We start from the raw sequence: 27,272 nt of genomic DNA on the forward strand, positions 1-27,272 counted from the left end.
CACTAGGAAACAAGTGGTATTTTATTCCTTTTCGTCGTTGTTGAGGAGAGATCACGACACAGAGAACAGCAGTCCTGGTCACAGCGGCACGGTTTGGTTAGTTTCCACGAGAACACGATGAGCGGGAGGGGCGGGGTCTGATTTTCCACTCTCTTCACCAGCTTCGACCTCGTGCTGTTCCCCCTGCAGCAGGGCTGTGCGGAGCCCTGCCGGGTCCCTAACCCGCAGCACAGCCGCTGCACTTGCCGTTCTGGCCGGCGACAGGCGAGCAGAGGGTGCAGGAGCCCCCGCTGCTGCCTGGCCAGTGGGATGTGGACAGAGAAGCAAAGGACCCCTGCTCTCCCAGCTGCCCCTCCCCAGAGCACCGGCCCCAGCTGAATGCACCCCTTCAGCCATCACCTGACAGAGCCTCAGTCCAGGGACAGGAGTCTGAGTCCAGACGAGCTGGGCTATAGATGGGCATCTTGGGAGCAGGAAAGGCTGGAGAAGGGGGTGGGGTTCCAGAGCCCACGGGGTTATTGCTGAGAAGATATGCAAGGGGCACGTTCCCCAGGGGCGGAGTAAGGTGGGGCAGATGGGCACCAGGGAAGGGGTGTAGCTGCCCCAGGGCAAAGCGGGCTCATCGGCTCCTTGCTGGGAACCTCCCACTGCCAAGAGACCTCAGAACAGACTTGGTCCAGGGACAAATATGGAAGCAAGGTTCTTATAAAAGGAGTGAAGACGGGCCATGTAGAAGGATCACGAAGGTGATGTAAACCTTCCCAAGTCCCAAGCCGATCGGAGACTCCGCCCGTGCCCAACCCCTCCATCCACCCGTAAATCAAGAGAAGGAACTGGCCTCTTAGGGACAAAGCAGACTCCCGGGAGTGGAAGGCGATGGGGCCATGGAGAGCAGAGACGAGCTGACAGCCACATGGCTCAGCTCCTGCCCGGGAAAGTGGGGCCAGGTTCACTAAGATACAATGTCATCCACGAACAAGCAGCCACAAAGACCACATCATCAGACAGACACACACACACACAGACACACGTCACAGGAGGCGGACGAGACCACAGGCGGCAGGGAGGCAGGGGTTGCATCATCAAGTTGAGGACAGGTGTCGAGGGGTTGGGGAGAGGGTGGGGGACACACAAGTTCTTGGCTTCTCCTGGGGAAAGATCTGTTGCTGAAGTGGCCGGTTTTCTTAAGCATCAGAATTTGCATCTAAAGGTTCAAGCAGCTGCCTTCAGGTTCTAGAGGTTGAAGTGAGAGAGAATTTAAATTAAAACGAAACTCTGGCTTCCTTTCAAAACTCTTTACCTGCTCGTCTCCCAGCCATTAATTAGGACAGACCCTCTGCCCACGGAAACTCCCAAGATGAGACCCACTCTGAGTGCCTTGTTCTCAGCAAATCAAGGAGGATGAGCCTGAGAAGCAGGGCCAGGAGATGAAGGTGGAGGAGGGCGTGGAGCTCAGGAGAAGGGCTCTCTCAGGGGGATGGAACCTGGTAGATGTGGAAAGGAAATTGTTAAACCCGGGATTTCTATCTCAGGACACCTCCAAGAATCGCTCACAGTCCTGAGACTCAGGAAAACAGGGTTTCCGAGGAAGTTCTAGTTAAAAAAAAAAAAAAGACAACTGCTGGCTCAAGGCTCTCTCCCTGGAGCTTCCCACACCGCTCCCCAGATCCGAGTTGCCAGCTGCCATGACATAGACAGAACACCGAGCTGCAGCTGGGATGCCTGCCTCCTGGATTGGATCTACGTCAAACTGAGGCATCTTTAACCTTCCCGAGGCCCAGCTAGAAGACAGGAGGTAATGAGCCCCACTCTGCCCACCCTTAGGAAAGAATTCAAATGCTCCACAAGTACCCTGTGTTATTACCGTGATGGTAAAAGCTGGTGTGTCAGGCATTTTACATCCAGAAATCTCCTTTAACTTACGATTTAGGATAAAGTATATCCCTTATTTGTGTGGAAAGAAAGGCAGAAGTGAGCTGATAGAAGACTGATCCCCGCCACGCCCCAGTATATTCCAGGGTATGTTACAAAGGGAGACGGGCAGGAGCAGAGGGGTGTAGTGAGATGCAGCACTCAACTACAAAGCCCTGAGCTCGAGTTCCAGCCGGTTACTTACTATATGTATGGCTACTCTGTCTGACCTCAGTTTCTTCATCTGTAAAATGGGGCTAAACCCTACCTGTCCTTCTTACATCTTCTGGCAGGCTTGAGTGAGTTTGTGTTTGTGGCAGCATTTTGAAAACTGTAAAGCATTTATTACTTTCCTGCATTACTGTTGATATAATGAACAATGGAAACGGATACTAAATAGAACTAAAAACAGCGCCCCTAAACGTCAAGAACTGATAATGCTGGTATGGGGGGGGTCATATACTATTCTCCCTACTTTTACGTAGGGTTGGAAAGTTTAAGACTAAAATGTTAACTTTAAAAAGCGGCCTGAAGGTACTCTCTGAATCATCACTGAAAGCCATTGTCTTTATGCTACTTTGACATTAGGAGTATTTCACTGACTAATTCTCTCCCAAGTCATGCCCACGTGGTAGCTAGGATGGCACCCTATCAACTTGACCGCTGGGTTGCTACGGAAGCTCTATTTCCCGACTGCTCATTCTGTGTGTGTGTGGTACACCTGGGAGGTTTCAATCCGTCTGTCTCATCACCCTTCAGACATGAGCCTCCTGAGAGCACAGCTCATAATAAAAGCTGGGCGCGTTGCAAGAGCTAGCCCAGTTCTTCCCCGATGACTCCTCGGCCGGACCTCAGTCAGAACAGTGATGGTGACAGGAAGATGCAGGCAGACAGCATCTTACCTTTGTGCCTGAGGGCTGCACTTCAGTTCTCTGCTTTCTGAGGCTCCGTTGCTGGAAAGAGAACCAGAATGGAGGGTAGTGCATGAACCCCTCACCCCAGCGGGCCACCCCCTGCCGCAGCCGTGACTGTGCCTGTCTCTGTGGGAACCTGACCCGCACAGCAAAGGTGACTCATGTGGATTTCGAGTCAGACAGACCTGGGGCAGATCCTTGTCCTGTTATTCGCTTGTTAGAGAACCTGGCACGTTCCTTAACTTTTCTGAGTCCCTTGGTTGTAAAATGTGGAGAGCGACGCCTACCCCGAGGGGCTGTGCGCCCATTAAATGAGAAGTGAAGCACTTCGTATCATGCCAAACACTAAGAAGATTCCTGTAAACAGCAGCCGTCAGGAGCAGCAGCCTGTTGGTGGAGGGGAGGGAGTGATGCACAGCAGAGCCCCGGGGACCCCCCCACTCTGGCACTATGCAAGCACGTCTGACCGGCCAGCTCTCAAGAGACGACGGCACCTGGCAACCGTCCCCGACCCTCAAGCTGTAGGAGAACCCTTGCCCATTCCCTCCATCCCACCTGGGCGGGTGGTCCTGACACTTACCATTTGCAGTGACGAGGTTCTCCACCTGGGCCTCCTCGTCCCCTGGAGCGCTGCAAGAGGATGAAATGCAAGCCCGTCAGAGGTCTCCAGGGCAAACCCAGAGAGCATCGCCACTCACCTTGCTGGGGCAGGGCCCTAGGATCCTTCTCCTCCAAGTCATAGTGGATCATTCCCCACCATGGGGCTCATGGGGCTCATGGGGCGGGGGAGGCCAGGGCCAAAGGGGATGTAGTCAGGGGAACTTACAGGCACCCTTCAATGTCGGCCCCTGAGAGAGCTAAGTACTGGGAAGAGATGGCCTAGGGCTGCATGGGGTCTTGGGTTGTGTCCTGCCACAGACTTTGGACTCCTGAGGTCCAGCGCTGCCCTGGGTTACCATGGTGGACTAATGGGTTGTGCCCTTAGGTGGAGGTAGAGGGTGGGCGAAAGGAAGCCCAACATTCCACAAAGCTCAAAGAACCTCATGAGCAGGTGACCACAGGACAGTGTCACAAGTCCTGAAGAGAGGAGACAGATCTCAGGAGAGGCCCGGAGGCCCTCTGCTTCCCTTCTCCCAAGCCCAACTCAAGGGCCTCCAGACAAGGATCCAGCATCTTCTCCCCCTTCCCCCACCCCATACATACATCAGAAAAAAGAAGGATGGGCTAACCCTTGATGTTCTGACCTCTCCTCTGCCCCAAAGACTGCCTGACAACCTCAAAACTTCCACCTCTACCCCAACACACACAGCCTGTTTCTGAGACAAGAATCCAAAAGCACACTCATTTGGGGTCACACACCACAGGCCCCTCCCTGTCCCCTCTTAGCGTCATCACCCCAGATGTCCACAGCCATGGCATCCTTACCGCGGCTTCTGGTTAAAACCGCACTTGCATCTACGACCTGAAAAGCAAAGAAACCATCCAAGGTCAATGTCCTGCCTTAGCCACAGCAGGGCTGCCCAGTGAGTCTGTGAGACTGTGCGAACAGCAGCCCCGACTCCTGGGCACTGCACGGTTTGCACAGCGGTTTGCATGCGGTTTGCATGCGGCACAGCGGTTTGCACACGGTTTGCATGCGGCGATCCCTGGTTGGAGCAGGGCTCTTCGGCGGCCAAGGTTCAACCGTCAGCAGTTTGGATGGCTACAGCACCACTGTCTGCTTGACCATGTAAACGCAGACAGCTCCATGCAGCCCAGGCTCACGAGGGGAAACACACGCAGGGGCACACCCCTTGGAGCACTCTAAAGACAGCCCCTGTCTCCTCTCCTGTGACGCCCCCACTCGCGCCCTGATGGGGACAGCAGGGGGACAGCCACCTCCGCCCCTTCGTATCTGTGCTTGTTTTCATCGAGCACTTATTTTGTTCATTCTTCACTGTTTCACTGAGCACCTATTATGTGCCCAGCAGTGTACTAGGCCCTGGAGATAACTAGGAAGACAGACAGGCTCCTTCCCTCTCCAGGAAAGAGAACCGCCAGTCTCTTACACTGTTCCCCACTCACTTCACAGCTGCAGACATTGCCCTTAGAGTGAACAAAGGAACAAACAAACTTACTTAGGATAAGCAGGATCCCCACCGAGAAGAGGACCACAGCAAACACCAATCCCCCGATCCTCAGGGTCTGGTAGTCTGCCAGAGGAACAAGAGTGAGAGATGGAAGAGGGGAAGGGCCAGTGAGAGCGTGTCCATCCCTCCCCTGGACGGGGCTGTGCCTCCCCCTCCCCACCCAGGGTCACCGTCCCTGCTCACCATAATGAAAAGGGTCCTTTTCTTTCTCCTGCTCAGCTGCTAGAAAAACAAACAGGTGTGGTCAAGGGGGAGAGAGCTACACATCCTGATTCCCAAATGTCCTACCTTCTCACAGGCCTCACTCCCCACAAAGGAATTCCTGGGAAACAGGGCCCATGAAGCAGAGATGCCCAGAGAAGCACGGAAGGGTGGGCCTGCCTGCCAGGGCCAGCCTAGAAGCCAAAGGCAGGTGCAGCTCAGAGCACCAATCAGTCTGCATTCACAGCATCCACATTTATTGCTCCTTTGTACCTTAGGTCATCATCAAAAGGCAGGGTCTATTTTCCTCTTGTTATAGGTGGGGAAACTAAGACCACGGAAGGACACGTGACTTGCACAATCTAGAGACTGATGTACAAGGCTGACTCCCAAAGTTCAGGTTAAAAGTCTACAGGGACCTGGTGGGTTTGAGGGCTGGAGCCCATGGGGAGAGGTGGGCAGGCTGGAATAGGGGCTGTGTTAGCTGCTGCCTTCCAGGACTTTCTTTGCTGACTAAAGGCGGGACAGCTGGTCAGACATGTAGAACCTGAGAGCCCCCCAACCCTAGTGTCCCAAAGGGCCTGGACCTTCCACCAGAAAGGGGTACTTACCATTGGCCAGGACCGCCGGGGCCAGCAGGCCGCACAGGTAGAGCAACACCACCTCCATGGCGTCTGGGGACGGAGGGAGGAAAATGACTCTCTGGGTAGGAGACTCCCCACTCCGACCCTCAGCCTGGCGAGGGCCCCAGTTGGCTTCCCACCCCGACTCTGAGCTCTCTCCACACGGTGTGAGGTCAGACGACAGAGCCCAAGCAGCTGACGTTTATAGACTCCTTACGGAGTGCTCTGCACGCATGAGTTCAATTACAACAGAATCAGTTCAACTAGCAGGCACTGTGACTAACCCATTTCGCAGGTGAAGAGGCTGAGGTTAAGGAGGTGAAAGGGCAATCATGGTAGCGAGTAGCACTGTCTGGATCCCAACGCAGCTCAGGAATGCCTCTGCCCGGCTGCCTCTCTGGTGCCAAAGTCATAAAACCCCAAGGGCTTGGGAGATCACATCACCTGTGTCCTCCTCTCTGGGCCACCTAGAGATGTGGCCATCTCTAGCTCATTAAGATGTCTGGGACTTTCTGGCCTGGTTCCCTACAACCGAGACCCACTGGCGGAAGTTCTTCTTTCAATCAGATTAAATGGGGCAGGTAAGCCAGGGGTTGGGGAGGAAGGCCTGCTGTTTCCTGGACTCTTTAGAGTAAACCCTGAAATGCTGGCAGCTCTCCATCAAGGTACCCCTCACGCTCTCACCTCCAGAGTGCCCAGGTCAACTCTTCCTATAGACTTCAGTTCATAATCCTCCAGATAGGTGGTTTGATTAAACAAAGGGAGCACGGAGACATGCTCTCTGAGCATCGGCGCCCTGGTCTCTCCTTCCCCAGAAAGGGCCTGAGACTTCTGCTCGTGAGCTCAAGCCCCTGGGCTCTGGGGTCAGTGGCCCCTGGATGGAGGCAGAGGGCAGGGCCGGTTGGTCCCTCCCAGGGATGGATTTCGGTGCAGTTACACACACCTCATTCCTGGGCTTAATTAAAGGAATGTGGTAAAGAGCCAGAGAGGAAAGGGGAATGAAACCCGAAACACGAAAGCCCAAGGCTGCTTCCTCTTTCTTAGTGGGGTGAGACTGGCAGCGGCCTAACCCCCTGCACACTGTCTAGGGGCCAGGACCATGCTTGCTCTGTCGGTTCACGCCCTATTCCGTTCCCGCCCCGCAGCCAGCAGCCCCCAGCTGCCCTTCACCTCCCAGCCAGCAGAGGTCAGAACAGCTCCATCCAGGGTCAGGCCAAGGCACAGACCCAGAACTCTGGACTCCCAATTCAAGGAGCGTTTCTCATAAGGCAGTCATTTGCCTTCAATGCTACTTCATTTAATATTTGTATTTCTTTTAAGTTTCATATTACATTTTACATGTACAAAAATATATGTGGGCTTCCCTGGCGCAGTGGTTGACAGTCTGCCTGCCAATGCAGGGGACACGGGTTCGAGCCCTGGTCTGGGAACATCCAACGTGCCGCAGAGCAACTGGGCCCGTGAGCCACAACTACTGAGCCTGCACGTCTGGAGCCCGTGCTCCGCAACAAGAGAGGCTGCGACAGTGAGAGGCCCGCGCACCGCGATGAAGAGTGGCCCCCACTCGCCGCAACTAGAGAAAGCCCTCGCACAGAGGCGAAGACCCAGCACAGCCAAAGATAGGTAAATAAATAAATAAATAAAATTTAAAAAAAAAAAAATATATATATATATATATATAACACACATGTAATGAAACATAAAGGAAACACCCATTAAGTAACTTAAGAACTAGAACTTTATACATACTGCTACATTTACTTCTATTTTCCTCCAACCCATCCCTCCGCCTTACTCCCAAAAGTAAAGAGTACCCTGAATATATATTTTTAATCAGTCCCTTGCTCTTCTTCAAACAAAAATTTTAAATTAAGATACCATTCACATACCATGAAATTCATCCTTTTAAAATGTATGATTCAATGATTTTAGTATATTCACAAAACTATGCAACCATCAGCACTAAGAAACATTTCATCATCTCAAAAAGAAAGCCGGTACCCACTGGCAGTCATTTCCCATTTTTCCTTTCTCCCAGTCCCTAACAACCAGTAATCTACTTTCTGTCTCTATGGACTTGCCTATTCTGGACATTTCATATAAAAGTATCATAAAATACATGTCCTTATAGGTTCTTTGAGTTTATTCTATTGTTTTTTTCTTTAGATTTATCTTATGTTGGATGCCTAGTTCATTAATATTTAGCCTTTCTTGTTTTCTAATATCAGCATTTAAGACTATATAACCAGGGCTTCCCTGGTGGCGCAGTGGTTAAGAATCCGCCTGCCAAGGCAGGGGACCCGGGTTCGAGCCCTGGTCCAGGAAGATCCCACATGCCATGGAGCAACTAAACCCATATGCCACAACTACTGAGCCTGTGCTCTAGAGCCTGCGAGCCACAACTACTGAAGACCGCGCACCTAGAGCCCGTGCTCCACAAGAGAAGACACCGCAATGAGAGGTCCACGCACCGCAACAAAGAGTACCCCCCTGCTCGCCACAACTAGAGAAAGCCCGCGCACAGCAACGGAGACCCAACGCAGCCCTAAATAAATAAATAAATAAATAAATAAATAAAAAGACTATATAACCCTCTAAGTGCCACTTTCACTCCAAATATAAGCTTTGAAATGTGGCTTTTTGATTATTGTTTAGTTCTTAGCACTTTAGACTTGTATTATAATTTATTTGACCTGTGCATTAAGAAGCATGTTTTTAAAATGTCCCAATGTATAGTGATTTTTAATTTGCCTTTGTTACTGACTTCTAACAAGTGCACTGTGGTCAGAGAATGTGGTCTGTAGGATATAGATACCTTGAAATTTACTGAGACTTGCTTTATGATCTAGTATATGGTTATTTGTTTCAAAAATTATATTCTGTGTAATTCCTTCATTTTTGGGAAGAAAGTTCTATATGCCCATTAAATTAAGATTATTAATGGTGTTATTTAAATTTCTATATATTTTCTCAGTTTTTGACTATGTGACCTACCAAAAACTGAGATAGGTGCTTTAAAGTCTGCCACTGTGAGGAAGGATATATAAATTTATCCCTGTGTTTCTCACAATATCGTAACAGAAAGTTTAAAACTGTTATATTGTCCTGTGGGTTGGACCTTTTAGGATTATATAGGGATCCTGTCTTAAATTCCATTTTACTTTCTACTCTTCTGTGTCTTTACACATTGTATCTTACCATCTTATAAATGTAAAGAGCTAGATTTTTAAAAATTCAACCTGATTATTAACTGTCAAGTTTACTCCATTCAACTTTATTGTGACTATTGACATATTTGGTCTGATTTCTACCATCTGTTCTTCCCTACTTTTCTTATGTGTATTTCTCTTTCGACTTTTTTTTTTTTCTTATTCATTTTCTCCCTCTACTGCTTGAGAAATTACACAAGTTATTTCTAGTCTTTTAGTGGTTACCTTTGGAATTTTACCATTTGTATTTTCTATAGACTGAATGTTTGGATTCCCAAAATTCATATGTTGAAACCTAATCCTCAATGAGATGGTATGTGGAGGTAGGCCTTTGGGAGGTGATTAGGCCATGAGTGGGGGAAGCCCTCGTGACGGGATTAGTGCTCTTCTAAAAGAGACCCCAGGAAGCCCTCTTGCCCTTTCTTCCATGTGAGGGGTCCGTGAGGAGACGCTGTCTATGAACCAGGAAGCAGGTCCTCATCAGATACTGAATCTGCTGGCAACTTGACCTTGGACTTCCCAGCCTCCAGATCTGTGAGAAATAAATCGCTATCGTTTATAAGCCATGTAGTCTATGGTATGCTGTTATAGCAGCCTCTGAACAGACCAAAACAGTATTCAACTTAACAAAGATTTTAAAAGTCTAAAGTTAAAATGTATAATAGTTATTAGGTACAATACTCTTCTTGAAAAATACAAATCACCCCCTTCATGATATATATGCTATTACTGTACCAATTTTCAGTTCTTTTCTTAATCCTATGAAACAGACGCTAGTGTTTCTATTTCTTGGAAAGAACATTTGTTTAGATTCACTCACGTGTATAGTGGCCAGCCTTCAAGCGAGCCCCCAGTACGTCCTGGTATTCACATCCTTGTATACTCCTCTTCCACAGTGCACCAGGGTTAGTCTGTGTGACCCATAATATATGGCAGAACTGATATGTCACTTCCAGTATTAGATATAAAAGGCACCACAGCTTTCTTTTCCTGCTCTCTCTCTCTCTCGGATTGCTTGCTCTGGGGAAAGTTACCTGCCATGTCTTAAGGATGCCCAGGCATCCCTGTGGAGAGGCCCACGTGGCAAAGAACTGAGAGCCGCAGTTCAAAAGCCCACTAGGAAGTAAGGCTGCTACGAACCATGGAAGTGAGCCTGGAAGCAGGTTCTCCAGCCTTCACTGACTGCCACCCTGGCTGCCAGCTTGAGTGCAACCTCATCAAAGACCTCGAGCAAAACCACCCAGCTAGGCTGCTGCCTGACTCCTGACCCTCAGAAACTGTGTGAGATGACAAATGTTTGTTGTTTTAAGCTACTGAGTTTGGCGGTAATTTGTTATGTTGCAACAGATAACTAATACAACTTATTTACTAACTCATTTGTTCGTGATTCCTTTTGAATCTCAGACCTCCATCAAGCCATTTTCTTAATTCCCAGAGAACATCTTTTAGAATTTTCTTTAATGAAGATCCATTAGTTGTAAACTCAGTTTTTGTTTATAATTTCACCCTTCTGGTGGACAGACTCTAATGTGATCCCCAATAATTCCAACCTTCTAGTATTCAAACCTTTGTGTAATCCCCTCCCCTTGAACAGGAGTAGCAGCTGGGACTTGCTTCTAGCCAGGAGAGGGGTTATTAGGTGAGCAGGGCCCCTCCTGGGAGTAGGAAGGACACATATCAAGGGTTCCAGGCCACTAGTCACTGCTACACCTTCCCCTCAGCTCCCCCCAATCACCTCCATAGATGCTCACGTTCAAGTTAATCCCCCACACACATACACACTGAATTCCTAGACGGGGTTATACGATAGCGGGTTCTGCAAGGGATAAACAGGTGAACAGGACAGGGCAGCAAGGTTTGAAAGCAGAGGGCTCTGGTGTATCAGCAAATGTGAAGAGAGCTTCACAAAAGGCAGAGACTACATTCAAGGTTCAGCCAGCAGGGCACGGAAAAGGGGAGCAGGGAATACAACAGGAGACCTGGGACATTTCCATGGAGGAGTTGACATTCCAGCTGAACCTTGAAAGCAGGATGGGATTTTGATGGACAGGGGTAAGAAGAGAGAAGAGGAAGGGCATTCTGGCAGAGGACACAGCATGAGCAAAGGCAGTGAGAAGGGAAAATGGGAGGCGGGGATAACAATAGTATTCAAGTTCAAGTTCGGTTCAAGTGGAACCTCAAGGTACTTCATTCAGTAGTGGTCACCTGGGCTTCCCTGGTGGCACAGTGTTTAAGAATCCGCCTGCCAATGCAGGGAACATGGGTTAGAGCCCTGGTCCACATGCTGCGGAGCAACTAAGCCCGTGAGCCACAACTACTGAGCCCATGTGCCACAACTACTGAAGCCCGCGTGCCTAGAGCCTGTGCTCCGCAACAAGAGAAGCCACCGCAATGAGAAGCCCGCACACCGCAATGAAGAGTAGCCCCCACTCACTGCAACTACAGAAAGCCCACGCGCAGCAACGAAGGCCCAATGCAGCCCAAAATAAATTAAAAACAAAACAAAAAAAGTGGCCGCCTTTAGTGGCTTCCTCAGAAGGATTCTGAATGAAATGGGGCAGGAGAGAGGGCCTTCATCCATTAGTAATGTCTACATAGCGCAGGAGGGGGCCGTGACAGCCATCTGCAAAGTATTTGCCATTTCTAGAGTAAGATACCTTCCAAAACAGTGAATAATCGGGTTGTGTAAAGCATGAGGGTGTGGGTGGTGAGAATTCTGGTAAGACACTTGGGAGACAGCCTCTAGAGGATCTTGAATGCCAGGCTAAAGAGTAAAGACCTGTCTTTGTATTCTAAAGAAAACATTCCTGATCAAGTTACAGTGAGCTGAAAGAAATACTGTTACAGATTTGAAAAGGGACCAACTTCGCTCGATCAAGCTGCTGCCCAGGCCTGGACTATACCAGCCACACCTCAGCACAAGCTTCCTCAGGGTGCCTCTTGGACCCCCACACCCATTTTTTTAAAATCCCGCTGGTACCCCTGGCACTGCCCTCGAGTCGAGTGGCCATGTACACATACAGAGCCTCTGACGGGACACAAAACGCCTTTCTCTCACTGATGCACCAGAGACTCTCTCTCTGCCTTCCCTCCCTCCCACACAGCCACCCCTCTGTGTCCTACACCCTCCCAGTTCCCACACATTCCTTTATCCCAGAAAGGAAGCTGGGCTGCCTGGGGCTGGCTAGGGGGAGGGGGAGATTAAGATGTGGTAGAAGTGGTACATCTCATTTCCAGGCCACAGAGTTTAAGAAGTAGATGGAAGAAAGGAGGGAGGGATCTTTGGAAGACGGAAAAGCAAGGCAGAATTGGGTGGAGCTGGGAGAGGACGTTCGGGAATATTACCTTAGCTTCCTGTGCATGTGAGGTCATGGACCCCCTACCTGGGGGTGCCTGAGGACCTGGCTCCCTGGGAGGGGGCTCTGGCAAAATCATCGCTGTTAGATGGGGAGTCTTGAACTCTAGATCATTCAGATCATCCTCCCCATGTAGAAAATGGAACCAGTCACATTTTGCTTCCTCGGCAGCATCTCCTGAGAAAGGATTGATTTTCCATTCATTTTTCTGCTCCTTTCCATACTCTCATTTATCTCTACATTGGTAAACAGCTGACACGTTGGGCGGCAATAGCACATCCATGTTAATTTTCCCCCCTGATCTTTCTGCTGTCTGCACACTTGCTTTTCTGCATGTGCAGGAGAAAAGCAATCAGAAGAGTTTCTCCGGTGATTATCTTTCCATCTGAGTCACATAATTTCACATAATTGCTGGGTAGAAGCTGCTCAGAAAGAGAAGCCACTAGTTGATGATCCAGCATCATGCTATGTTATTTTTGATTACACGCAGCAGCGAGGTGGATCAGAATACCCAGTTCTATTGTGAAAATAACTCAGAAATGACCTCCCTTTAAAATGTATAGGCTCCAAATTACAGTGGAACATCATTATCTCATCCTCATCTCTGTCTCACTCAGCCCCCAAGGCCTCACCTCCCATCCCTTCCATCCCACCTGCTTGCCTTCCTTTGGGTTCAGCCCATCAAAAACATGCCCAGGGGTATCATCAAGGCCTGGGTACTGGCAGGATCCCCAGAGAAAGATGAGGCCCCCTCTCCAGACAGCACATGCCAGAAGGGAGCCTTTTATGGGGTCACAGAATGCCCGAGCCCCAACGTTTAGGCTAACAGGTTACCCTAGACACGTTATTGTATGATTTAGCCTATGACGTATCCAAACCTTTGTGACAAAGAAGCTGGTTAAAAGAAAATTCCACTGTATATAAATAGGATATAAGCAAGATCTGAGGTTTACCAGATGGAGTTAGAATCACAGAATGCCAGTGAGTTCGAATGACTGAGATGAAAGCTCTTACTTTTTATTTGAGGAGACTGGGGCCCCAAGAGGAGTGCTGCAGCCAATTCGTCCAGCTGGTCAGGGGCAGAGCCGGGCCCAGAACCCACGCCTCCAGCCCCTGCCTACTGCTCTGGTCTGCTGGGATTGGGCAGTGGGCGGGCCAGGGCCGGAGGAGAGGAGCACAGTGACGGCAGCAGGGAAGGCTGAGCAATGCCCGAGAGCCCTCGGGCAGCCCAGCCGGAGCCAGGAAAGGCACCTCTAGGAATGCGGGTGACGAGGGCAGTGAGGCGGGGAGCAGAGAAGCACTGCCAGGCTCCTGGGCTCTCCATGAGAACACCATCTTGGGAGAATTCCCTGGCGGAAATGAGAGGAAATGAAAACTCTGGGATGGGAAGCCCATATTTGAAGCCTAGCTTGGGGCCTGGATTGGATATAAGAAATGATAATAATAATCACGATAAACAGCATACAGGTCAGGTGCTATTTCTGCTACTTTAAGTATTCATTCTCATTTAATCTTTAAAAGTAGCCTGTGAAATATGTGTTACCATCAAATCCATTTTAAAGGGAAACAAATTGAGGCAGAGGAAGAGCAGTCCCCTGGGGAGTGAGAGCTGGATCCCAAACTTCTGCCCAGCTCAGTCTGCTTCCCTGCTGGGGGTAGGAAGGGTAATCTTCCTGCTGTGAGTCCTGGATTCCAGCCCGCCCAGCCCCACATCCCAGGGGAGGGCTCACACCCACTCAGGGCAAAGGGCCATGATGGGCCACCTGCACTGCTGCTCCCAGAGGGCTTACCTCCCAAGCAACTGCCACTCTGTTCCTTACTCCTGTCCCAGTCCAGTGGGCTTAGGCTGCAAGGCTCAGCCCCCTGAGAGAATCAAATGAACTCTGCAAAGAGGGGTTCCTGCCTCTGGGTGAACATTTACCAACCAAGCCCTCTAACATTGTTGGCTTCATACATACTCACGAGAGAAGGAGACAGCGGCATGGACAGTGCCTGCCAGCTCACCCCCAAAAGAGAATTTCTATTCCCTTGTTGGATAGAGAGCTGTTCACTGGAGAGGGTGATTTTTTTTTGTAACAGATTATGGGATTTATGCTGTTGATTAGGTCAGAGGTGAGAGCATGGTGTCGGGGGCAGTGGGGGATCAGCCAACTCCCCTGCCCACTTTCCAAGGCTATTATAAAGGTCAAGTGAGATAATATATGTGAAGGTTCTTTGTAAACTGTGAAGCTCTGTGATAACAATACCTAATATTTATTAGGCATTCATGGCATGCCAAGTACTGTTCTAAGTGGTTTACGTGTACTAACTCATTCAATCCTTACAGTAGTTCTAGGAAATGGCTCTGATCATTCCCATTATACAGATGGAGAAACTGAGGCCAGAAAGGTTAAGCAAGTTGTCTAAAGTCTTTGCTCCCGAGTCCTCGCTTTTTTTTTTGAATTTTAGAATTTTATTTTATTTATTTTTTTATACAGCAGGTTCTTATTAGTTATCTATTTTATACATATTAGTGTATATATGTCAATCTCAATCTCCCAGTTCATCCCACCACCACCACCACCACCACCACCCCGCCACTTTCCCCCCTTGGTGTCCATACGTTTGTTCTCTACATCTGTGCCTCTATTTCTGCCCTGCAAACCTCGCTTTGAACCACTCCACCATCCTGCCTCTCTGCCACCCGGTGGCGTTGGGGCCTTGAACAAGTCACTCTACCTCTCAGAACCTTTGCTTCTGAAACTGTAAAACAGGAACAATAACAGGCATCTCAGGAGCTGGGAGGATTAGATGAACCAGCCTCTGTGCATGCGCAGTTAATTGCCCACACCTTCCCCTCTGGAGGGGAGACAGCTCCTCCCCCACTCCAAAGCTACAGGTCTACTGGGGGCTGCCAATCACAGCCCCTCCCTTGTTGCTAAAAGGACTGGGTCTGAGACTTCGGTATTCCCCCAGGGGCTGTCACATCGTCCAGAAGCAAGGGAAGAAGGGTCAAAGCAGCCAAGCTGTGAAATCTGGGGGTGGGGGGATCTGGCGGGGGAAGTCAGGCAGCAGCTCACAGGTGAAGAGCCCGTGGGAGAGAAGCAGGGAGAAGAGATGGGGACAGGGTACTGGCTGACCGTGCTCCAGCTCATCTGTTCTCAGCCCAGCGCTGCTCTGCCCATCCCACAGGCCGGCTCTATGAACCGGTAATCCCTGCCTTGCCCCCAGGCAGATGCAGTGTTGTTTGGGTCATTTGCGATGAAGAGATACCATGTCACAGCCGAGCACTCTGCATGGTAAACAGCAACTGCTTTTTAAGTATCAACTGTTGATTCTATCACCATCCCCCCAACTCTTTCCTCAGCTTCCACCTTTATTATCTAGCTTCTCTTGGGAAATGGGGAAGAGATATAGAGAACACAGCTGGGGAAAGGCCCCAGGTGCCCCCTTTCACTTCCCAACACAGGCGGGGGACAGGCCTCAGCCCGCAGAGGAAGCAGGCTCTACAGATGCAAAAGGCTCCCCAGAGCCACTGCCCTCTCTGGCCTCCAGAAAAACAGGCTGCATCACCCAGGGCCACCAACAAGTGGCGTGGGGAGCTCAGATCTGCCTGGGACAGCAGGGACGGGGCCACATGGGCGAGCCCCTACCAAGAGACACAGAAGCAAGACAGGACCTGAGACAGAAGAGGAAAGAAACCCCAGAGGAAGAGCAGCTGAACGGGGAGGGGCCCAAAGAGAAGTGCGAGACAGGCAGGCAAAGGGAAGAGAAAGGAAGAGTCTGCAGGACAGAACAGAGGCTGGCCAAGGGGAGGGGCTCCCAGCAGAAACTGAGCAAGAGATGCACACGGTGACAAAGCAAGGAGAGGCGGAGACTGCTAAGAAAAGAAATCGGCTTTGTAGAAACATCAAGCAAGGCTCCACGCTGTCGCCCTCCCCGTGAGGGCCCAGCTGGGCCTCCATCCTTGGCTGCCTGTGTGCCTCCACCATACCCTGCCTGCTCCAGTCACACGGGTGCTCCAAAGAGCAGAGAAGGGAAAATGCCCCTGGGCAGGGCGTGGGGAGGAGAGTCAACGGACAGCTGCAGCTCCTGGGAGAAGACATTTCATCCCCCTCCCTGACTGTAGGACAGCTGCCCAGTGGAAGATACAGGGTCTCTGCTGTCCAAGCAGCCTGCTGGGCAGGGCCGAGCAGACTTCTGCTAGACTGGGATACTGTGCACCCTGGTCCTCCTGCCTCTTGGATTTAAGGGAGGTTGAGGCAAGATATATCAGCACAGAGACTCTTGTCCTACAGCCCCAGACCCTCGAGTGTACCTGTGGCTGTCGTTAAGACAAAGGGGGACCGATGGTGTGTACACTCCACCCAACCCTGCTCCTGCTACCTGCCCACGGTGGCTGAAGGGGCTGATGAGGGTGACGGTGGTGATGTTGATAACACCAAACGTCTGTAAGACACCCGACTCACCAGGCAACGTCACAAGCATTAGCTCAAAGGAACATCACAACTGCAGGCGATGTTGGATATCATTGCCATTTAACAGATTAGAGAAGGTGAGGCTCCGAGTTACGTTGCCTCGTTCAAGGCCCCACAGCTAACAATGGCACAGCTGGCATCGGCTCCTAATTCTGTGGATGCCACATGCTAGGCCCTTTCCACTCTTCCTTGTTGCCTCCCTGGCACATGTGGCAATGCATGGGGACTAAGGGAAGTCACAATGCTGACCTTGACCCAAGACCATGAAGGGCTCATTGGACGGGAGTGTTCTTACCCAGGCCAGGGGAGAAAAACCAGTGTGAGAGAATAACCCAAATAAAATTAAATAGCTTTATTTAATTTTGGCATGTATTATGTCATTTTTTTCCCTTTCACAGTTTCCTGCTCAACTCTATTCTGTCTACTACGACTGATGTGAAGGCTGGGACCCTGGAGCCCCTCAGGAGGCGGGAGGAGGCCTGGCATATCCTTCAGCCATCGCTGGCCCCCAGCTATTCACAGGTCTTCCCGTTGCTCCCAGCTGAGCTTCAGCACCACCACGGGCTCTCTTCTCTCCCTCCCCAGTCTCCCCACAGCAGCTGCTGGGCGCCCTGATGCTCTCTGCCTAGCAGAACATCAGTGTATGTATGCAGGGAGCTATACAGCATCCCAGACCAGTTGTAGGGCATCCTGTCCATTGGAGCTAAGCTCACAGGGGATGCCAACAGAACTACCAGCCCAGCAACTGACAGCCTTTCAGAGCACACTGCCAAGCTGCAGATCCCCTTCTCTTCTGGTATGGTTCAGAATCAGATTAGGGTGTAGAATTGAAATAAAGACCACCCCTACTCAAAAATATATCCACGCCCACAACATTCTCCCAAGGAGAGAGTGCTTAATTCAACCAAATGCTTCGTTTAAAAGGTAAATACTTACATTCCTAACAGTTATTTATATCTCGGCCTGAGGTATTTAATCAGATTGCTTTCCAAAGAGCTGAGATCCGCCTGCACTTAGGTGGAGAAATTGGTGGAGAAGAGAGGATAATTTTGGAGCAAGGTGTAATTTTGGAAAGAGTGGCATCATTATCCTTCCAGTAACCAAATTAACAAACATTTCTTGATGGCCTACTGCTGCCCAGGACCTTAGCCATCACTGGGGGAGCTGCAGCAACACAGTCCCTGCCTCACGGAGCTTACAGTCTTAACTGAGTTCACAGGATTTCCTCCCTGCCTGCCGAACTTCACGTGGTGTCGGTGGCAAAGTCCCAGCCACGCTGACTCCTGCGCTATCTCTATCATCTTCTCTCCCGTTGCTCGCTCTATAGTTCAGACCCTCATCATTGCGCCCCTGGGCTGCTGGTATGCTGATCACTTCTCTCCCAAACTCAAGTGTATCATGGTGCTTCCGTATTCTATTTATTTTTTAAAAAATCAAAACTTTTTATTCTGGCATATAAATACCTCTAAGTCTATCCCTTTTCTATCCTTTCAGTATTTTCTCCCATTACTTTCAGCTAAGATGGTCTACTCCCATCCCCTGCCACGCATGTTTTGATCTCCAGGCCGTTGTATATTCTGTTCCCTCCACTTAGAATGCCCTTCCCTCCCCTGTTTATTCCAGTTCTCAGCTCTGGCTGCACCTCAGGATCACATGGAGAGCTTTTTCATAATAATAATAATGGGGATCAACTATGTCCCATCAAATTCTAAACTCTGGGGGTGGGACCAAGGCATCAGTAATTTTTAGAATCTCTTCACTCATTCTAATGTGTAGCCAAGGTTGAAAAATGCTGTCTTTGTCCAACTGCCACTCCAGCCCACGGGCTGACTTTCTTTCTCCAGCCTGTGACCTGTCATTAGCACTGATTTGCCACACAGCACATTCTGGTTTAATGCTCTCTTTAATAAGGTTCTCCTGCCTGGAAGCTCTCTGTGCTACTCCACAACTTGTAAGACCTGGGGCGGTGCAGACAGCCGGCGAATGCTGGTTGACAGATCGATGTTTGTCTCGAGGAGTGGAAAGCACAGCTCTGATCACCAGGCCCTGGAACCCTGCTGAAGCGGGGGCACTAAAAGGGACTGGAAACCCAGCGCTGTCAACATCGACAGTGAGGAATCGTGCTGAGGGTATGTACCCTTGATCTGATGTGATAAAAGTTGCACTTTACCTTTGTGATTTTCCTCCACCAAAGCCATAAGCCCAGTCTTATCACGAGAAAAACGTCAGCTAAATCCCCATTGAGGGGTATCCTGCGATATACCCGACCAGTCCTCTTCAAAAACTCTCAAGATCATCAAAAACAAGGCAAGTCTGAGAAACTGTCACAGCCAAGAGGACCCTAAGGAGACACGACAACTAAATGGGATGTGGTTAACTGGATGGGGTCCTGGAATAGAAAAAGGACCTTAGGGAAAAACTAAAGAAATCTGAATAAAGCATGGTCTTTAGTTAATAATAATATATCAATATTATTTCATCAATTGTAACAAATGTACCACACTAATGTAAGACATTAATCGGGGAAACTGTGCAGGAGGGTTATATTGGAACTCTCTGTACTAGCTGTTCTGTTTTTCTGTAAATCTAAAATTTTTCTTTAAACAGTCTATTAAAAATAACTTAATAAATTTTTAATTCATTTTAAAACAAAACAGCTCCCCAACCACACATGCTCACCTTCCTGGCAAGCGGTGTGGAGCCCTGTGCTCTGCTGGTGGTGTCTGATGTTTCTGTGATAGGGGCTGGGCTTCTGGTTCAGACCAGAGCCAAAATCCAGCAAAGGCTTTTAGAGCTGCCTTTTCAAACAAGTGCTTTGGGTCCAACCAGAGGTTGCTGATGGACCTGTACCCTTCAGAGGAACATGCAACATGTTCCCTTGATCTGCATGTTAAACGCTCATCAAATAAGCATAAACATAAATTATTCTCTTTAATAGCCTAACTATAAAATTCCAGAGAAGGGCTGAAGAGCAGAGAGAACTCAAAGCCTGGGACTCAGGAGAGAGCAGAGGGTGGTGACGTTCTCACAGGCCGAGGGGCTCACAGTGGCTGCTGTCCCTTTACTGAATTCCCTGCACTGCCCCAGGGCAGCTGGACCTCCTTACAAGCAGGGCCGGGCCTCTGGCCCCCATCATCGCTGCTGACACCCACCAGGATGGCCCCTTCCTACCAGGCCCCTCTCATCCCAAGGGCCCTCAGGCCTGGCAGGGCCCCCTTGTGTAGCCCCATCCCTGGGTCTGCCCCACCGTCCTTCCTTCAGGGAGGAGGGCACCCCACAGCTGGGAGGCTGGAGGCTGGGCCCGCTGGTCCCCATGACTCAAAGCTCTTCCCATTCCGTGAGCCCAGACCCAATCCAACCCGGCTGCACAGGGGGCATGGGAGGGACAAAACTGCTTTATCACGTACAGAGAACTTACTATTTTAACTCGGAGGCACCTTTATCTTTAATGTGGGATTACTTCTGAGGCAAAGGAAGAAAAGACCTGACCACAAAAAGAAATAAGACCCTTTCCCTAGAAGCAGACACACCGAATTCACAAATCACAAACACAGGCCTGGTTTCTAAAAAGATTCCGTGGGGAGACCTGAAGCTGGCCCACCAGCAGGGTCAGAGGGCCTTGCTTCCCCCCTCCCCCATCACTGCCGACTATGACCGTCTTTGCAGCGCCATCCCAGATATCACCCTGTGGGCTTGTCCCAACAGCCCTCAGAGGCAGGCACACAGGGCAGCGTTGTGCGGCCAACCCCAGCACAGGCCGGTGATACAGCTGTCCAGAGTGAGTAAGGGAGCGGGACTATGCCTGCCACCTGCCAGCCCAGGGGCCTGTGCCCCTGCCCCCCGGGGGATCTCAGTCCAGTTCCGGGGAGTCTGGATGGTGGGCAGCCTACTGACAAAGGCCCATTCAAGGGAGGCCAGACGAACAGTCCTAGCGGCAGAAACAGAAACTCGGAGCAGCGGCCAGAGGCCCAGGGGCCAGGCCCGAGTAACCCTGCCCACAGCCAGACCACAGTCCCTGCCCCTTCCAGCCTCCGCTCAACAGCCCACCTCCTTTGAAAGCACAGCTCTGGGAGGCGCGTTTGAACCCACAGGGCACTTTGTCTATGCTCACGTTGTCTTGAGGGTAGAAATGACACAGGGATGCACCCTGACCCGTGGGCCTGCATACCTGGAAACCTGCCCAACCTGGTCCCGTCGCCTGTGTGGAGGTTTACCCGACTTGTTTGTCTCTGCTTCGGGAAATGCGCTGTCTCCTCCCTCCTGCCACACGCCTCATTGCCCCAGTTCCCACAGAGCCAAGGCCCATGCCTGTCTCCAGGTACCACCATCACGACCATGTGCGTCTCTCCCATCAGACTGTGAGCTCCTTGGAAGCAGAGGCACATTCTAGGCATCTCTGAATCTCCAACACTTTGCATAGTAGCTGCTCAGTAAATGCCCATGCCTGAATGAATGGATGCTTCAGTCTCATTATGCCTTTAGTCATAATCCAATCTAAGCCCAGAACAACCTGAGGATCTGTGTGGAATTTTAAAGGAATTTTAAAACTTTCTCAGTGCTCCCCTGCCCCCACCTCCTCCAGCCAGCTCTCCAGGTCTCCGTTAAGCCCCAATCACCAAAACGCTGCGATGAATCAGCTTCCTTCCATCGCCTTCAGCCCTTAAACACCTCCAGACCTCCGATAGGGTCTGACTCTTAGTTTTCAGACTCTACCAAAGGAACAGGCAGACTGAAATGACACATGGACATAAAGGAATGAATGTATCCTTCAGGTATGTGTGGTGGGTACCTGGGTAGGAGTGACAGGTGGGAGAGAGCTTAGAGGGACAAGTGGGCTTTCACCGTGCCCTGGTGGGTGAGGGCTTTTTCCCACATATGTTCAGTTCACAGATGCTCTCTGGGCTTTCTCCATGTCTGACACTGTGCCAGGCCCTGTCTGGGGCAAAAAACAGACCTTGCCTTTGCAGAGGTGGGAGCGGGTATGGGGAGCAGGTGTGGACATAAGTAGCTAAATGAAGGCTCAGTAGGCGTGTACTCTAGGGGAAGAATCAACCGAGCATTTCAGGGGTGCCAGGAAGAGGAAAGCTTGTCTGTTTACTCGGAATTAGGAAAAGCTATTTGAAAGAATGAGCACTGGAGAGAAGCCTCAAAGGACGCTATAACAACAACAATGTCATTTTAATAATAACCATGTGTCATTATTATTACTATTGTTATTATTATAGCAGCTAGTATCTACTGAGTGTTTACCATATGCTGGGCACCAAGAAGCATTTGACATAGCTTACCCCTGGCTCAAACCTCATGCCCATTTGACAGATAAGAAAACTGAGGCTTAGAAGAGCTAAGAAAACTAGGAAGCATCAGCACCCAGATTACAGCCCAAGTCTGTGCGTCTCCAAAGGCCGCTACCCACTACTCAGCTGGCTGGAGTGAGGCAGCTCATTCCTGTTAGGGCCTAAGTGGAGGCAGAGGGTAGGAAGTGCAAGGCTCAGGATGACCATCTGGAGAAGGGGCCTGGAGAGATGGCTGCAGCCGAGTTCCTGAGAGCCTCGAGGGCCAGTGCCAAGTACCTGTCCTCATTAATAGGCAATGGAGGGCTTCCCTGGTGGCGCAGTGGTTGGGAGTCCGCCTGCCAGTGCGGGGGACACGGGTTCAACCCCTGGTCCGGAGGCTCCCACATGCCACGGAACAACTAACCCCACGCGCCACAACTACCCAGCCTGCGCTCTGGAGCCCGTGAGACACAACTACTGAGCCCACATGCCACAACTACTGAAGCCCATGTGCCTAGAGCCCGTGCTCCGCAACAAGAGAAGCCACCGCAGTGAGAAGCCCGCACACCGTAACGAGGATCCAATGCAGCCAAAAATGAATAAATAAATAAAACAAATAATTTTTTTAAAAAATTTTTTAAAAAAAGGGCAATGGAGAGATCGGACATATGGGGCCACAAGGTCAGTGGTAAAAGGATGGGGGCTGAGAAAGTGGAAGGGAAGAGGCGGTCACAATGGTCTGGGTGAGAGACTGCACCGGGGTGAGGTGAGAGGGTGCTCGGGAACCTGTGAGCTCATGCCTGTGTGTTAGGTACGGAGATTATGTATGTGTGAGAAGGGGAGAGTGTGTGCCAGTGTGAGCGACACACGAGCAAGCGCGGAGCCCTGCTTGTTGAAGAAGGACGTTGCAGGGCCTTCCCAGGGGAGGTGCGGGTAAGGTCAGCTGGGGAGAGAGGGAGGGACAGGGCTAATGGATGGATCTACCGGTGCAGGAGGGCTCCGGTGAATGAAACCAGCATCTGACTTTCTCACAGCTCTGTGGGTCCTGGGAAGCCCACAGGGCCTGGCATAGGGGAGGGACTCAGTTAACATTTGTTCAAGGGATGGCTTGTATGAATTTAAGACCCCGCCTCTTGTCCCTTCCCAGGCCTGGCTTTGCCCTCCAGCTGCATGGGGGGCACTGTCATTCCTCCCTCATCCCTGGCTTCAGATCAGATCTTCTGAGCTCAGCAGGCACCTTCCCATGGTCCCAGCCTGGTTCCCAGGGCCCCAGCCCCGCTCCCCCGCGCATCTTTGTAACAAGTGTGTTCCTGTGTGAGCTCCAAGCTGACTTCATACTTTCCCAGGTCAGAGGGCCCCTCCCCCTTCCCATTCCAGAGAAGAGAAGATGATGCCAAATTGGTTCCAAGCTTTTGTCTTGGCCAGAGACACCCTGCTTCTCATTAGAGACAGAAAACCCTGATCAGCACCTCCCGTCATGCTCTCCAGCTGGTCCAAGGCTCTCCGTCCAGAGGATTCATAGACCCAGCAAATGATGGCCTTGAACCTCATCCTCTCCAGAGACCACATCTCCCAAGACTCCACCCAGCCCCAGTTTTCATCCTGGCAGAAGAGACCAGGTGCACATGGTGTCCAGGGGGACCGGCTACTGCAGCCTGAGAGAAAGAAGCCCAGTCTGAGCTGCCTGAGCATCTCCTGGCCCACGGGGTGAAAGGGGAGGCCTTCTCCGGAGTGACCGGAAACCAGCCCCTTTCCTGCTCAGCTCAGCTACAACCCTGTGTTATGAAATCATGAGTACAGTTTGTCACCCGGAGAGAAAAGGGATCTCTTTCAAGACTGTACAATCTATAAAAATTAGGAGGCAGAAATGCCTTAGATATCATGAAATCTAGCCCCTCTGCTGACGGATGTGGAAACAGAGGTCTAAAATCGTGGAGGCTTTCAGTTGCTTGAGATCAGTCTAAACCATTTCTGACTTTTGCCAGAAACCCAGTTTGCATCCTAAAGGATATCTGTGCCATGAATGCACTTCCCCCTGGAACACAGCCAGGACTACAACCTGGGTCTGTCTCCAGTTCACAGCCTTTCTGCTACAGGCTCTCTGCCTCCAGGGGCTGTGCCTGTCATGACTGGTTTGCTTCCTCCAGGGTGTTCAGGCAGAAGCTGGTGGGTGATTTGTCAGACAGTGAGCCCTGGGGGCTGCCTGGCACAGTCTGCCACCCAGATGGCAGCCAGCTAGGTCCAACAGGGCTGGGCTCTGACTTACGGGGGGTCTGGTGGGCTGGCTTCCCTATGGCTGTGGGGAGTTTCCAGGGTCTAGGGAAGTGCTCCTCCTGGCCCCTCTCCGGGCCACATTCTCCCAGAAAATAGGATGGAGCAGGCTCCCCACCCACTAGGGCACCCACACTTTGGAAGGGATCCTGGTCCCCAGAGGATTGCTGGCAATAAAGAAAAGAAGGCAAGTGATGTGGGACAGGAAGTATGGGGTCACAAATCCTGGCTAAAGAGTCAGAGGCCTCAGCCACAGCTGGGTGTGTGACCCCGAGCCTCAGTTTCCCCATCTACGTGATGTCCTGATTGGATGTTCCCCTTCCGGCTCTGAGAAATCTAGGACTCTGAGGTCAGGGACTGTGTCTTCCTTCTCACCCTCATGGCCCTAGCAATGAACACATTGTAAGTACTTAAAACAATTCCTTGAATAATTGAATGAAATGGGGCCTAAGTCAGTCCAGAGATCACAAGGCGGCCAGGAAGGAGACCCTTGCCTCCGGTGACTACCACGAGGACCCCTAGAGAAGCGACAGGTCTTAGAAAAGCCCTGGCAATCCAGGAGCCCTCTGCAAACCCACTTCCTCTCCTAGATGCACAGATGTGGCTAGCGGAGCCAAGGAGAAAGCAGGAAAGTGTACCTGCGGGAGGGAGGATAGCCTGGACCTCCTCCCTGCCATCACCCTACCTACACTTTCTACACTCACCTGGCTCCTCTTTCTGGCTCCCCTCTCCTCCCAGCCCCCATCCAGGCTTTGTCTCCTCTCCCTGCCCTCTCTGCTCTCCGCTCTCCAAACACAGTCACACTTTTCCTCCCTCCTCTGGGGAGGCTCAGAGCCTCCTGCTGGTCCCAGAGCTGCCTGATCCTCTGCTAGGCAGGAAGACTCAGCAGCAGAGTCCAGCCTCCTAGGAGGGACCAGGAGCCTCAGGCTTTCTCAGGGTCACGGCAGATAGAAAGCTGCCATGGAGAGATTTAAATTCTGGTCCATGCCCAGCCTCTTGCATCTAGCGCCTAGGAGAGGGGCTGCCCTCTGAGGACATCTGGAAGTGCATTCCTCTCCACCATCTTCTGCAGGGTTCTTGGGGAGGTGTTTCCTTCTGGCCTTCTTGAGCCTTCCCCTACATGCTCCTTGGCATAGAGCTAGGAAACTGCCCTCTCTCTTCCAGCCAGAGACCTACTGCGAAGAAGTACTGCGTGTGCGTTGGGGAAGCAATGGGATGTTATTGCTGGTATGTGTGAAAGCACACACAGTGCGATGACAGGGTGTACGTGTGGCATTGGGGGTGACGTGTTGTGGTGTGGTATATGTATGGTGTATTCGGCGTGTTGTGTGGTGTACGTGTGGTATGATATATGTGTGTGTGATGTGTTGATGCAGTGTGTGTGGCAAGTAGGATGTGCGGTATGTGTGTGAGTGTATAGGTGGTGTGGCAAGTGTGCATATGTTTGGGGTGTGTTTGTGATGCGTACTGTGTGTTGGGGGGCCTGGATGGGGTAGGGGCCACATCACTTTGAGCTGGGAGCTAGCTAGCTCTCCAGGGTCTCCTACTCTGAGAAGTCAGGGATAACCAGTATCTAGGCAACCATGTTGGGGGGAGGGGAGGAGATATGGAGGTAAAGAATGGGCAGGAAAAGGAGGGAGGCTGAGAATTGAAGAGGGGTTTCTATGGCAACTACCGGGCAGGTCACGTGAAAAAGGCTAAGTTGCGGAAACAGATATACATATCCACACATACACAGTATGAGGGTACTGGGCCCTCACAGAGGGATCCTTCAACAGAGGACGTGGGCTGCCCACTGATCCATCTCCAAACCTGGAAATCTGGGCCCAGCCAGAGAGCACAACGCCAAGGAGACAAAGCAAGTGGAGACAGAGGCCCCATTCGTGGCGAGAAGCCCCGGCAGCCACAGCCCACCGTGTCTGGAGGTGGGCAGCAGGGGCCTAGCCAGGCCCATTGCTCCAGTGTGGCTGCTCCCTGCTCCCACCGTCGGGTGCTCCCTTTACCCGCCACCACTTGTAAGAGCCCAGAAGCGAGCGCCAGCAGCCCCAGGCGGCCCTTCCAAGTCTCCATGGAAGCCCAAGAGACACAATGGGGAAGGCTGTGCCAGGGCCAGCCCTGCTGGGGAAAGAGGGCTGGGTACCAGGAAAGGAGGGAATCGGGGTGGGGGGGGCGGTCAGGGCCCCCTGGAAGAAGCTAGGACTGGTTAGACGAGAGGAGAGGAAAATTGATGCAGACACTCTCATGAGCCCCATGCCCTGGAATCAGCCTTCCTTATCTGCCCCCATTCCCAGTGCCCACTGCCCAGCCCCAGCTCTCCCTGTCCCCCAAGCACCGAGCCAGCAAGTTCCATTTTGTATGGTTATGTGTGCACACACACAGCCGGCCCCCTCCCTCTCTTCACCTCCGCACACTCCACTTAAAGAGTCCAAGCTTCCAAGTAACAAAGGAAAACCCCCTGGACACAGCGGAGAGCAGCCCTTTCCCCTTCTCCCAAAACCGTAGCCCCAAGCTCCAGGTAGCGGCAAGCCCCTTTCCAGAACACCTTCACTCCCACCGCCACGGCCTGCCTCCCCTCGGCAGCCCCTCTTCTCTTCCGACGACCACCTCCGGGTTTCCATCCCCTGCCCGGTTTCCGCGGCCCAGGCGGCAGCTGCCCGGCGAGGACCGCTCACACCCACCGAAACAAACCAACCCTGGCAGCATCCCGGTGCCCCGCGATCTGTCCCCACCCCAGCCTCTCTCCCTCTCCGGAAGAAGAACCCAACTTTGCCACGACCGCAGCCACTTACCTGCACGGCGCGGTCCCCTCCGAGACAATCCCAGGAGGATGCGCGGAGTCCAGAGGAGCCTGGGAGCGGCGGGGCTGGGGGCAGGGCTGTGGGCGAGGCTTTCGCTTTTTTCCCGCCTCCCCTGCTGGGAAGGGTT

The 27,272-nt window shown here is 51.4% G+C and overlaps 1 protein-coding gene across 2 annotated transcripts; it reads right to left on the bottom strand.

The window, feature by feature from the left end:
* Window positions 1-27,272, bottom strand: FXYD6 (FXYD domain containing ion transport regulator 6). 2 transcript variants are annotated; one of them, XM_033434522.2, is made up of 8 exons: window positions 27,137-27,272; window positions 5,767-5,829; window positions 5,138-5,173; window positions 4,943-5,017; window positions 4,251-4,287; window positions 3,406-3,455; window positions 2,814-2,864; window positions 1-1,233 (listed from the first exon to the last, which is right to left on the bottom strand). In XM_033434522.2, the coding sequence occupies exons 2-7, from the start codon at window positions 5,822-5,824 to the stop codon at window positions 2,836-2,838; spliced, it is 285 nt and encodes a 94-aa protein (XP_033290413.1). In that variant the 5' UTR covers window positions 5,825-5,829; window positions 27,137-27,272; the 3' UTR covers window positions 1-1,233; window positions 2,814-2,835. The 2 variants fall into 2 exon arrangements, with proteins under 2 accessions (XP_033290413.1, XP_033290412.1); XM_033434521.2 differs by having other exon boundaries at window positions 5,138-5,176.

The sequence above is a fragment of the Orcinus orca genome, chromosome 8 (genome assembly GCF_937001465.1).
Source record: "Orcinus orca chromosome 8, mOrcOrc1.1, whole genome shotgun sequence".
Lineage (NCBI taxonomy): Eukaryota > Metazoa > Chordata > Mammalia > Artiodactyla > Delphinidae > Orcinus > Orcinus orca.